Source organism: Elephantulus edwardii, unplaced genomic scaffold (genome assembly GCF_000299155.1).
Source record: "Elephantulus edwardii isolate Elephantulus edwardi_28Jun2011 unplaced genomic scaffold, EleEdw1.0 scaffold00004, whole genome shotgun sequence".
Classification (NCBI taxonomy): Eukaryota; Metazoa; Chordata; class Mammalia; order Macroscelidea; family Macroscelididae; genus Elephantulus; species Elephantulus edwardii.
In genome coordinates this window covers 10,235,808-10,249,241 of record NW_006399754.1, presented here as the reverse complement: position 1 = coordinate 10,249,241, position 13,434 = coordinate 10,235,808, and the positions used below count along the sequence as shown (strand labels likewise).

General features: G+C 40.7%; 1 protein-coding gene across 1 annotated transcript in view; it reads left to right on the top strand.

Moving 5' to 3' along the window:
- LOC102857855 (poly [ADP-ribose] polymerase 4-like) overlaps positions 1 to 12,993 on the top strand; it is an 80,261-nt gene extending 67,268 nt beyond the window's left edge. Inside the window, exons 30-34 of the mRNA XM_006879618.1 lie at positions 2,482 to 2,513; positions 2,588 to 2,765; positions 6,502 to 6,601; positions 10,483 to 10,615; positions 12,798 to 12,993. Coding sequence (XP_006879680.1) covers positions 2,482 to 2,513; positions 2,588 to 2,765; positions 6,502 to 6,601; positions 10,483 to 10,615; positions 12,798 to 12,993 — 639 coding nt within the window. The remainder of the gene's footprint in view (positions 1 to 2,481; positions 2,514 to 2,587; positions 2,766 to 6,501; positions 6,602 to 10,482; positions 10,616 to 12,797) is intronic.
- The last annotated feature ends 441 nt before the right edge of the window (positions 12,994 to 13,434 follow it).

Here is a 13,434-nt window from a genome sequence, read left to right as displayed (position 1 = left end):
GGAGAGGGACATCATGTTTGGGAGTATGGAGTCACAGCACAAGAAAGGAAGACCCTTGATGAGATGGATTGATTCAGTAACAAGGGTAATGGGGGTAGGTGTATCTGAGACAATAAGGTTGGCACAGGATAGAGCAGGGTTTAGGATTCTTATACATAGGGTCGATATGAGTCGCAATTGACTTGTCAGCACGTAACAACAACAATAGCTAGAGATTTTGAACGATTCTTCATGTGTCTGTTGACCATCTGAATTTCTTCTTTGGTGATGTATCTATTCATATATTGTGCCCATTTTGGAATTGGATTGTTAACCTTTTTGTTAATAATGGAATGTTATGAAAAATTATACTCAAACAAATATGAAAAACTAGAGACATTGGCTGGTGGATTTGAACTTCCAGAGTCACAGCCATTGAGTTAGCAGTGAAGTTCCCTCCAGACTATATATACCTCAGAGGTCCCTATTCAGACAACAGACCCAGGAGGTGAACAACACCAGGGAGGCCCTGGCTCCTTTGCACAGTCATGGTTATACATGATCACAAGAGCGGCGTTTGCTTAGGGACAATGCTTAGAGGGTAGGCAGGTTTAGCACAGAGGATGAATGGAAATAAGAATCACAGTGGAAAATATACAGTTATATTGTCGGTATTCAAATCAGTGTCATAAAAGCAAACCAGTATTGTTGTTGTTAAGTGCCGTCGAGTCGTAGACGACTCATAGCAATCCTGTGAACGAAAGTCCTCAACACTTGTGTGACTTTATCCTTTCTCCAAGTTCATAGGGTTTCCAGAGGCCAGCTATTGTGGAAGTGGATGACATTCCTGCTTCCAAGCTTGTTTTAATCGGGGAGCTCCACCAAACACTGTCCACCATGGGTAACCATTATCATATTTGACACATCAATTTCACAGTGTTCAGCTCCACAGCAACAATGAGTTACCTCTGTACAGCAAGTGGACACACCAGGGCTGTACCACCTAGAAGAATGTTGGAACAAAAACAATTTAAAAATAGGCCGGAGGGCTGTACTGCTTTCTGTCCACTAGGCCAACTGGTCTCTCTCTATGTTGTTAAGTGCCGTAATCAGCAAACCAGTATAAAGTAAAAATGTATTTAAAAAAAAAATTAGTGTCAAGGGAGCTCTGGTGGCCTAGTGGCAAGAAGCTGCACTGCAGTCCCAGAGGTACACGGTTCGAATCCACCAGATGCTCTGCTGGAGAAGGAGCGGCAATCTCCCCCGTACCAGTTGGATCCGATTTCACGATACACACACATGGGAAAAAATTTTTAAAGAAATTAGTGTCACAAACCAAAATGTATATTAATTTTTTCTTTTTTTTAATTAATTTTAATGAAAGTTTACAGAGACTTAGGGTTTCCAGTCCCTCGTAGTTGCACTTTTCTCCCAACCCACCTGTTCCCCCCAATTCATTTTTCTCCTTGTTGAGTAAAAGAAAAACTCTTTCATTGCTATTATTAATTTTTGTAAAATGGAAAACTTTTTAAGCTTTCATTCAAATTATGCTGGGGGTGGGAATTTAAAAATGAACAAAGAAGAAGATCTTTATGTATATGGTGTACTTATTGCTGACAGTCTCCCAGTTCCCAGGTTCCCTTTCTAGCACGTGAGGGACTTGGACTTGAGGGATCTTGAAAGCTTCTGAGTTTATTTCCAGCATTTCCCATCTCACTGGGACTCGTGGTCTGACAGAAACAATTGCTTGACTACTAAGAAGTCATAAGTATGATGGTTTGATTGTCAGTTTTATTCTGTAATTTCTCCTTATGTTATCATTTTCTGTTCTGTAGATTCTTACACCTTCTTCGAAACAGACCAAAAAACCTCGACCTATAAGACTGAAGAAAATGGCAAGAAAGCTGATGGTGGTCGGTGAAGGAGAAGAGCTTGACCACACCATACAGTCACCAGTACCAGCTCCAACATTCTATTCTGAACACAGAGTCACGGCCAAACCTTTGGATTTAAGTCAAGAGGGTCCATTTAAACAACCAGCGACTCAAAGACAATCTCTAGAGTGCAGACCACGGGTTGCTTTTGGTTCTGCGGGTGCAGCAGCCCAGCTGTTTGCCGATACTGAGTCTGATGGCTTCCCTTTTCTCTCCTGTTCTTCACAACTTTTTCTGCAGTCGGCTCCCCTAGCCAGGCAGCCTCTGCCACCTCCTTTGTTTGGCTCCCCCAGTGACATTGAACGCCCTAAAATTTTCCAAGAACAAGGGCTCCTTGAAGAGGTCTCTTCTGCCAGAGTATACCCTCTCGATTCCGGAGTTCGGCACCAGTGTTCAAGCTTCTCTTTCCCCACTCCCGCTCCTCCTCCTCCTCCTTATGGTGGCTTGAGTGCCAATTTAATGCCTTCAGAAGATTTACTTGGTTTTGCTGGTGGTAAATCAAGAGCTGGTCTCTTAGGAGGTGCTTTATGTGGCCCTGTGTTCTCATGCCCACCTCCTCCTCCTCCAGATGACCTATCAGCGGCCTCGAGTCATCAAAGTGTATGTGAAATGGAAGTTGAAGAAGGCGTCCAAGAAAGCAGTGAGGGTGTAGAGGATGCTGTTGCTTGTTACAGAGCTGCTGATGAAGGTGGTTTTGACGATACTGATGAAGATGATGACGTTTATTTCAGTGATGAGTACACCTCAGGTGACTGGAGCCATGATTTGGTGGCACTAGGCGAGGGGGAAGACGAGCCCTGCCAAGAAAGCTGGAGGAGTGTCGTGCCCAAACTTTTCACTCTGCAGACTGAGGTACCGACCTTAAATTCTCTTTAACTCTGCAGCGCCGTTAGCTTCAAAATGTAGGTTGGAACAACTCAGAGTAGCCAGTCAGTGAACTGTTTACAGCCTGTTCATTTATCTTGGGGACAGACGTGACTTGTGCCAGGACATCAAATCAAAAAAACTACATCTTTCTTCAAGGAAATTCTGCTGCCAATGAGGAAGTCAGCTGAACTAAAACTATGCTTGATGTATTTGACCGAGGCTCCTTCAACCTAGACCATCTGTCACCCTAGACCATCACAGGGTGCTCTGGGGGCGTAGTTCAGGGCCACTTGCAGGACTAACCCACAGGCAGCATTTCTCTGCTGGCTCCAATCCACCAATGGCTCTTTGGGAGAAAGATGAGCAATCTCCTCCCATGCAATTGACAGCCTACAAAAACCCCTGGGAGGGTCAGCTACCATTCTGTTCTGACCTGATGGCAATGAGTTTGAGTTCTAATATTTGCATGCTAATAGGCTTCTGTTGACACTTTGACCTTCCTGTAAGGCCTTCATTTCTAGGGCTCTAGAACCCACAGAAGCAGCTCTGTTGGCACCAGAAACACCTGCAGTGTGTCACTCTGCTAAACAAAAGCCATTCAGCACCACTAGCAGGTTTATAAAAGCAAGATGGGCAGTCCTCCTGTTCTGATCTCCAGCCCCAGAAGCCCACTGGAAGGTCACTATGAGTCAGAATTGCTCCATGGCAGTGGTTTGGCTTGTTTTGTTTAAAAAGAAGGAATAAATTAAAATTAATATAAACTTCCCCTTTGGAGGTAAAGCACAAGTGAGTATTACATATACTCAGTAATTACTACACGAAACTCTTTCAACTTGGAGAAACTGAAAGTTCTTCAAGTGTTCAAGTCTTTTGTTCATAGGGTCACTATGAATCGTCTATGACTCAACGGCACTTAACAACAAACAACATTTGGAATTTAGATATGATTTAGTGTGTAATACACAGTATTGTTGTTGTTGTCGTGTACCATTGAGTCAAAATGCACCCATAGCTGAGCTTCTAGCAGGCTTTCAGAGGCTGTAAATCCCACATGAGGAGATTGCCTAGCTTTCTACTGCGGAGCAGCTGGTGGATTCAAACTGTGTCTCTTCAGGATTGAAGCATGGTTTCTTACCACTAGGCCACTAGAGCTCCCTAATATACCACATTAGAGATTTTTGTGGTTGTTTTTGTTGTTACATGCCGTCGAGTTACCTCATAGCAACCCTTTTGTATACAGCAGCTCTGAAGCCTGCCCTGTCCTGAGCCAGTCTCACTGACTTTGACACACCAACTCCCATTGCCCCAGTTACTATATCAATCCGTCTTCTCCAGGGTCTTCCTCTCCTGCGTTGTCCCTCCACCCTTCCAAGCATGTCCTTCTCCAAGGACTGGTCCTTGCTGGCCACAGGCCCAAAGTATGTGAGAAAGAGCTTCAAATTCCTAGCCTAAAGAGAAGTTTGGTTTCATCCACTCCAAGACAGACCTATTTGTTTTCTTGGTGGTCCATGGCATGTTCAAGACTCTTACTATTCCATTTAGTACTAAAAGTCTCTATTCAATGTACTAAGGCTGTGGTGGCCTAGTGGTAAAGAATTGTATTGTTAACTCAAAGGTATGCAAGCTTCCCAAAAGAATCTGTCAGCTGTTCCTCTGAAGAAAGATGGGCAGTCACCTTCCATGGGGGTTACTGCTTCTGCCTCTGCAAACCCACTGGAGGGTCCTGACTGTGGTAGAGAACAATTCCATTTATTAAGCTAACTGAATCCTATGTAAACTTAGCTATGCACTGCTACTAATCTACCTCACATCTCTCAATTTTTGAAAATATAAACTAGTAAAGTAGACAGTCAACTGGATTTAATATGTTGTTCTTGTTGATTGTCTTTGAGTCGAGCACGACTCATAGCGACTCTATGAACAAAAGGCCTGAAGCCCTTCTACAACTATCAACGTTCATCAAAGTTCATAGAGTTTCCAGAGGCACGTTGTTTAGGAAGTAGATGCCACTCCTGCTTCCAAACCTGTCATACATAGATTTAATATAGTGAGATATAATCCCTACTCCATGGCCCACCCTACCACTTTTGATTTTAAGTAGGACATTTTGAGTTTTCTTTTCCTCATCAATGTATTAGAAATAATAGTATCTACTACCTAGAGTGTTTTTGAAGTTTAAGCAGGGTAATACCAGCTGCCCAGGTTTCCTTACATAACTCACCCCTGTGTGTCAGACAGCCCACAGCTCACACCCCACCAGGTTTCAGAGGCTGCAAACCACCAGGGAAGAGATTGCCCATCTTTCTCCCGCTGGAGAACACTGCTGCTGGGTTAGCAGTGCCTCTCCCTACAGGCTCCGCCACCAGAGTTCACGTTCCTTACCCGGGAGAATGTGCATGAAAACTGCCTGGGAACAAATCCAATGGTTAGTCCAAAGTGTAGGCCCTGGGCCAGCTCTGGTGACCTAGTGGCAAGAAGCTGCACTGCAATCCCAGAGATACATGGTTCAAATCCATCAGATGCATCAGATGCTCTGCTGGAGGAGGGGCAATCTCTTCCTGTACCAGTCAGATTCAATTTGATGATACAGACACACACAGACACACACAGACACACACACACCCCCCAACAAAGTATAGGCACCGCAGCTATGCTATAGAGGTTCAAACCCTATTCTGCTGCTTAGGATTTCAGCATTCTTGTCTGCAAAGTGAATCTAAGAAGAGCCTTCTTAACAGATGAGGGAGAGAGCTGTTTAAAGGGATATATGATTGGGTATTACTGTCATGACAGGAGTCCAGAAAGAAGGCTGCACACTGGAGTGGACTTGGGGGAGGGGTTATATAACAATGAATTTTTCTTTTACTTTTCAAAGAGAAGAGTGAATTGGAGGGAGGAGTGGGCAGGGAGAAAAGTTCAACAATGAATGAATGGAAATCCAAAGTCTGTAAAGTTTCATTAAATTTTTTTTTAAAAGGGGGGAAAATGAGACAAAAGCTTAAAAAAAAACACCAAGAGCCTTACAGAAGCTGCTGGAAAGATGAAGAGCACACCCACCATTAGCTCAGTTTAGACTAGCGTGTACTGTTTGCTTTAAAAAAAAAATAATATTCTTACCTGTGTGGCTGCCCACGAGCACGTCCTCATTTCCGCTCTGTCGGTTCCCCAGAGGCCTGAGGGACTTTTCACCTCCAGGCTAAGATCCCCACCTTCAGGCTTCCCGTGCTTTCTGAGCGTATGAAGATCGGCCTTGGAGGCAGTGACGTTGAGCTGAGGGGCGCAGGGGGTGGTGGGTACAAGGAAGCACGTGTGTAGCTTTAAAGATCAAAACCAGTATTGCAATTTTTTTTTATTTAGAAAAGTATGAGTTTCATATTTTAGACTCCAAAAGGCCATTCTCTTTATTTTGAACAGAAGGGATCATGAGGTGTATAAAAGATTGACAAACTGGCTCAAACTCTGCTAGAAAAAAAAATCAATATCTAACTCTTTGTACATCAGCTTTTCCCCATAGTCTTTCTAAAAGGCCTCTAGGTCCTTAGTGTTCATGGTGTTGGTGAGAAAGTAGTCAATAAAAAAGTGTCACGAGTCTATAAAAAAGTTTAATTCTACGGCAATACCATTTTAGAAATCATTGAGTTGAAATAATGGAAGCTCATTAAATTTCTTATGTGATGCACTGCTAATGAAGAGACTTAAATTTCTTTTCTTAATCTCATAGGATGGCTTCTGGAAACTTACTCCAGAACTAGGACTTATCTTAAACCTCAATACAAACTTGTTAAAGTGCTTTCTTGAAGAAAAAGGCATCCGGTCTCTAGGTAAGATACTTCTTCCCCAGCATTAATTGAATAAAATGTTCTCGACTTAGCAATTACTTTACTTTTTCTTCTTCTTCTTTTTTTTTAATATCACATTGGTTTGCATCCATGTAAATTAATGTATTAATACAGCAAGTATGTCACCACAGACTGCCAAATGAACAACTTTCATTGAAGAAGTGCGACCTTCAGGTCAAGAAGGGGAGACTTGTCTTGCACACTCTGGCTGTGTTGTCTGGAGGGGCAAGTCGTTGGAAAAGTACATGATGCTTGAAACTGTGGAGGGTCAGTGAGGGAAAGACCCTCAAGGACATGGATTGACATGGTGACCGCAGGGGTGGTCTCAAGCAAGACAGAGACAGAGAGAGTATGAGGACGGCACAGGATCAGGCCGGGTTTGGGGTGCTTGTGCTTTGGGTCGCCCTGAGTCCCAGCCAATGTGGAGGCTTTTAACAACCGCAGGGGAGTTGATGTCAGAAGTCAAGAGATGGGGTTTCTCTGCAGGTCTGTGTTTTGTATGCATTTCCCTTGTCTTATTCTGTGTTTGCCCACAATACCAGCATTATTTTTCTCTGTGTGTGTTTTTCTTCTTCTTTTCATCTATCTGCAACCTCAAATTGTCTTCGTTTTTCTTTGACTTTGTGTCATTTCTCTATCCAGCTCTTTTCTGCCTGGTTTAATCTTGCTTTTCTTTATCTCCCCTTCACCATCCAAGTTTGCTTTTAAACGGCTCTGATGTATTTAATTCTTTTAATATTGATCTTTTTTAATAGAAGCGTACTGCTTGTTATTAACATCACTAGAAAACATCAGTGTAAAAAGAAAAAGGAACAGCATAATCTGCTTCTGGTTTGTCACTACTGATTTTCTTCTGTAGGATAATAGATTTTGCGGTTTTGTCGTTTTAAAGAAGTATTCACTTCTTCTGTATTAATAGAATAATGTCATTTTTATTTTCTTCTGTAGGATAATAGATTTTGCAGTTTTGTCGTTTTAAAGAAGTATTCACTTCTTCTGTATTAATAGAATAATGTCATTTTGATTTTCTTCTGTAGGATAATAGATTTTGCAGTTTTGTCGTTTTAAAGAAGTATTCACTTCTTCTGTATTAATAGAATAATGTCATTTTGATTTTCTTCTGTAGGATAATAGATTTTGCAGTTTTGTCGTTTTAAAGAAGTATTCACTTCTTCTGTATTAATAGAATAATGTCATTTTGATTTTCTTCTGTAGGATAATAGATTGATTTTTGCAGTTTTGTCTTTTTAAAGAGGTATTCACTTCTCCTTTACTAATAGAATAATGTCATTTACTAAAAGCCCTCTCTTTATAGAGGCTGTTTCGGCTTATTTTAGTGATGTAAAAGAAGTGATGGTTGTGTAGATATGTTCATATTATGCACCGGTAATTTTGGTCTTGATGTAAAAAAGGTAGTTGTATCGTTTTAATTATAAGACTGAGAGACTGATTAATAAGAAGAATGCCTTTGAGTTGTGATTTTGGCAAAGAGTATTGAATATGTCATGAACTGCCGAAAGAACAAACCTGTCATGGAGGAAGAGCACGCGGGGAGCCCTTAGAGCCAAGGACGGTGAAACGTTGTCTCACATGCTCTGGGCGTGCGGTCAGGAGGGGCCTTGGCAAAAGACATGCTGGGGAAGGTGGAAAGTCAGCGAAGGGGAGAAACACCCCCAGTGGGCCACTGACTGGCCCAGTGACTAAATCAGTGGGCTCAAGCTTGGCGAGGGTCATGGGGATGCGGCAGGATAGGACAAGATGATGCACCTCTGTGGTGCACAAGGTTGCAAGTGAGTCCCAGTCAATCAGATAGCACCCAACAACATTAGCAGCAATTACAGGACAAGAGTTTTGTTTTGAAAAAGGCTTACTCAGAAGAGGAGTCAGTAGACACTCTAGTCTTTGTGTTTAAGCTATTCATTATTTTCTTCTGAATAACAGTGTCAGTAGAATAAGGGACTCATCCTGAATTGGCCTTAACTCATTTTCATTTTACTTAAAGAAGTTACTGAACTGGGAGCGCTGGTGGCCTAGTGGCAGGAAGCTGCACTGCAATCCCAGAGGTGTGTAGTTCAAATCCCCCAGATGCTCTGCTGGAGATGGAGGGACAATTTCCTCCTGTACCAGTCAGATCTGATTTGACGGTACATGCACGAAAAGAATAAAATTTTTAAAAATTAAAAAAAAAAGAAGTTACTGAACATACATCCTAAGAAAGGAAAGTGAAAGGAATTTAACTAAACCTTGTAAAGCATTCTGCGGAATAAAAATCAGCGATCACAAACACGGAATATTCTTTAATGAGCTTATTTTAAAACCTATGTAACCTCATGAAGATGTCATCCCCAAAACCAAAAGTGTTTCTGAATGATCTCTGAAACAGGAGGAGAGGGAAGTGTATCAGAAGAGAGATATTCAATATTATAATTTTATAATATAATTTCTTTTTTTAAGAAGAGATGTTTGAGGCAGAAGTAGGAAAATGTTGAGATTTGACAAGCTGATGGTGGTTGTGATAGTCATCTTAATATTCTTTTTACTTGTTCTGTGCTTAAAATATTTTGTAATAAAACAGTACCTTACGTGACTGTTACGGTGCTGTACACAAAACACCTAAGAAGGCGTAAAGATGAGTTACCTATGAGAATACTCACTGTGCTTCTATTGATAATGAAGAGAGATGTGAAACACGTGAGTTACATTGTTGTTGTTGGGTGTCATCAAGTCAGGTATGATTGATAGAAACCCCATGAATAACAGATCTGAGCCCTGTCCAATCCTATGCATTCCCACAACCTCAGACACACTAGAGCCCATTGCTGCACTCACTGTAGCAGTTCCACCTGGTTGAGGGTCTTCCTCTCCTTCGCTGTCCCTCTCAAGCATCATATTCCAAGGAATAGCCTCTCCTAGCCACATGGACAAAGTATGTGAGACAAAGTTTTGCCTTAGTGTCATTATATGGGCAATTAGAAAAATGTATACTGCATTGAAACAGATGACGGAGAGAACTGTGTAAAAGGGATATATGATTAGATATTATTGTTTGGACAGGAGTCGAGAATGAAGGTAGCATAGTGGAGTGGACTTGGGGGGAGGGATTAAATAACAATGAAGGAATTTTCTTCCTTTACTTTTTTAAAAAAAGTGAATTATGGGGGAGGGGTGGGAATCCAAAGTCTAAAAGCTTTCATTAAAATCAATTTAAAATAAAAAAAAAGAAAATAACACCTTTTCAAAGCTTTTGTTTTGTAGCTTAAGAAATGGATTGTTAAGTTCTGGGGTCACTATATCAAAGCATTCCATTTGGGTGTTTCATGACAGAGTAAATATGTTCATTTGCCGAAGAGCATTGTTCCCCAGCAGGTACAGGTCACTATAAAGAATGTGTTACCTTAATGTAATCAGCTGTCCCTACTGTTAACCTGTCCAAAGTAAGACAAGAGTCCAACCATTATCCTTCTAAGGAACATTCTGTGGCTGAGAAACCACAGCTTCTCCCAAGACAGATTGATTTGTTCATTCTTCAGCAGTGCAGGGTCTGTTCAATAGTTAATATTCTTCACTAACATCGTAGTTGATATGATAAACACACATTCCATTCTTCCTCAGTTTTTATTTGAACAGCTGGCTAATTAAAGGTCTTGAGAGCAGTCTAGGGTTCTATTAGCTGGGATAGGGCCAGATTCAGAGCCATTACTGATAGAGTCACCATCAGTCATCCATTCTATGACACATAACAACAGAGTGTTTTATGGTTTAATAACATTCTAAATCTTTAATACAGCTTTTATAAATAGACGTAATTTGAGCTGCAGTTTCAAACGTACAGAGTTTTTAATTTATGGATTTTTTCCTTTCAGGTCTTAAAGGACAAGAATGTCTCCTGGATCTGATTGCCACCCTCCTGGTACTACAGTTTCTTCGCATCAATTTGGAAAAAGAAGGAATAGTTTTCATGTCACTGATGAAGTTAGATGACCCTTCTGTTTCCAGGTAGCTTTATAAGTTTTAATTATTAAGCATTTATTTTCAATCATTTCTTAAGTCTTGTGAGATGGCTACATGGAATTATTTTACACTTATATACTACTTTTAATAAAAAACAAACAACAAACTAATGTTTTATTATGTTTCCAGTGAAAGTTTATACCTTCACTGAGGGTTTCCATTTAACAGTGCTCACAAATCATTCCGTTATATTGGTTATATTCTTCATACTGGGTGAGCATTCTCATTGTTTCTGTTCTGCTTGTTCTGTCTCCTTTTTTCTAGTTTCCCTGTCCCCTTACATTGCCTTCTTTGTTTCAAAGTGATTATTGACCATTTGGTCTCCTACATATGATTATTTAAAGGAGTGCAGAACTTACTGTGATGTTCATTATGTTGTGTGAGTCAATCTGTTGCTTGGTTTTAAGGTGACCTCACAGGTTTCTGTTCAGGTTCAAGGTTTGAAAGTATCCTAGGCATTTTCCAGTCTCAATCAGTCTAGTAATGTGGCTTTTTGTGTGCTTGGTTTTTGTTTTGTTTTAGGGGAGGCTCTGTTTCCCATTTTTCTCCCATTCTGTCAGGACCCAGCTATCACTATTATTATTATTATTATTATTACTACTACTACTATTACTATTATTCCCTGATGAGAATGGTTTCTAATCTTAGCCAGGCACCCTCTAGTCCTGCTTTTCTCAGAACAGATGATGCTCTGGTTTGTGTAGTCTGTCCCCAAAATGAATTTCTTCTTTGAACCTTTGGTTTCCTTCTTTCTCTTCTGTGCTGAACAGGTAGACACTAATAGTTTTATCTTTGATGACCACTCAGAAACTTTTTAAGACTCCAGATACTACTCAACACACTAAGATATAGACCGTAACTCTATGAACTAGTTGAGTTTTGAGGTGTGCCCTCTCCTCCCTTACTTTCTTGTACTTTTATAAAAATTGAGGAAACTGAGGCAGCCATTGTTGAATGAAATTTGTACATCACACAGCTAATGTTTTGTAGCATCAGGATTTGAACCTAGTTCTTCACCTCAACACCATACTGATGGCCCTTTCATAATTCACAGCGGGAAAATACAAGGTCAGGAAGGTAGTATTTTCAATATTTGATGTTTCCTTACAAAGAATTTTCTTTAACACTTTGGTGTATGTGACCACTTGTTGGGCTCACAATTCCTAGATGACAAGACAAAGGAGGATATAGAAAATTAATATTAACAATTCTATCATTATAATTTTTTTATATTATGAACACAGTTTTTGTTATATATCATCTATTAATCTATTGTTACTGGCTTTTATAATAGAAATAAGTATAATCCTTAAACTCACTCATTGTTGCTGAGTTGGAACCGACCCATAGCTGGCTTTCTCTTGGGTTTCTTTTTTTTTTATTATTATTTTCGTGTGAGTGTACTGTCAAATCAGATCTGACTGGTACAGGAGGAGATTGTCCCTCCTTCCCCAGCAGAGCATCTGGTGGGTTCGAACCGTGTGCCTCTGGGATTGTAGTTGCCGCTCCTTACCACTAGGCCACCAGAGCGCCCTTCTCTTGGGTTTCTAAAGCTGTAAATCACTTGGGAAGAGAATCCACGTCTTTCCCACTCAGAACCACTGGTGGATTCGAACCACCAGAGAGGTGTGACCGATGGATTAACAGCACAACTGCCTACAGACTAGGCCGCCAGAGCTCCTTAAATGTAGTCTGCAAAATTAATCAATTCAAATTCCTGGCATGGCTGGAAAGAGAGAAGCCACACCTACTCTGAAAAATAGTGCTAGCATGTGTTTGAAGGAGAGATAGGACTCAGATTGAGATGAGTGGCAAGGGGATGGCCGTAAACAAACATCTAGAAGCCGGGAGAAGACTGCATATTCCTTGATCTAGCAGAAAGTCTATAAAGTATACTGGAAGTTGGGAAGATAGAGAGTGACTGTGATATATTTGAAAACAGATTAAATTGAAAGTCAAGTGCCAGTCAGGCTGACCTGACAGAAGAAGTGCCACAAAATATCAGAGATAATTCTTTTTTGTTAAATGTTGATGTAACAATTTGGTCTCTTCATTTTCAACAGAATTCTTTCATTTGATAGAAGGTGCTAGAGTTCATACCTTATTGCATTTCATATATAAGTATATTCTGCAGTGAATCTAAGCATCTATTTTTTTTTTAATCTAGTGATCTTCCCTGGAATACTGAGGATATAAAGAAAGCCAGTGAGTGGGTAAGGAGAACGGAAGGACAGTATCCATCAATCTGCCAGCGCCTTGAGTTGGCTGCAGACTGGGACACGGCCACTAAACAGCTCTTGAGAATTCAGCCCATCAAACCCTCTTCCCGTCTTTACAAAGTCCTCAACTGCAGTCACGGGTGATGCCGGTGAAACTGTATTTTAAACTTCTGAAATGCGTATATATATATATATATAATAATAATAGATACCTATAGTGACATTTAACTGTAATTGTACTCACTGTGTTAATCAGACTGTTTGAAAAAGAGAAAATGAAAAAAAGCATCACTTTAATGAACTAACTAGCAACAATAAAAGGAAAACATTACTGAGTGTGTGTCTCTGTGTGTTTGTGTGTGTGTACATTTTGAGGTGACCCTGGAAGCTTATTTTACTCTCCCTGTATGAGAATGTGGTAAGGAGCTGCTGGCCTCCTCTGTAAGGAGATGCACCACAGACCCTTTGCTGGTTAGCATCCACCAGCGCCTGTGTGAGAAAAGGGGGCCGTCTCCTCCCATTCAATGTGCCGACTCTGAATACCCTCAGAGGGCCAGCTATAGTCAATTTCATATGTACAGATGT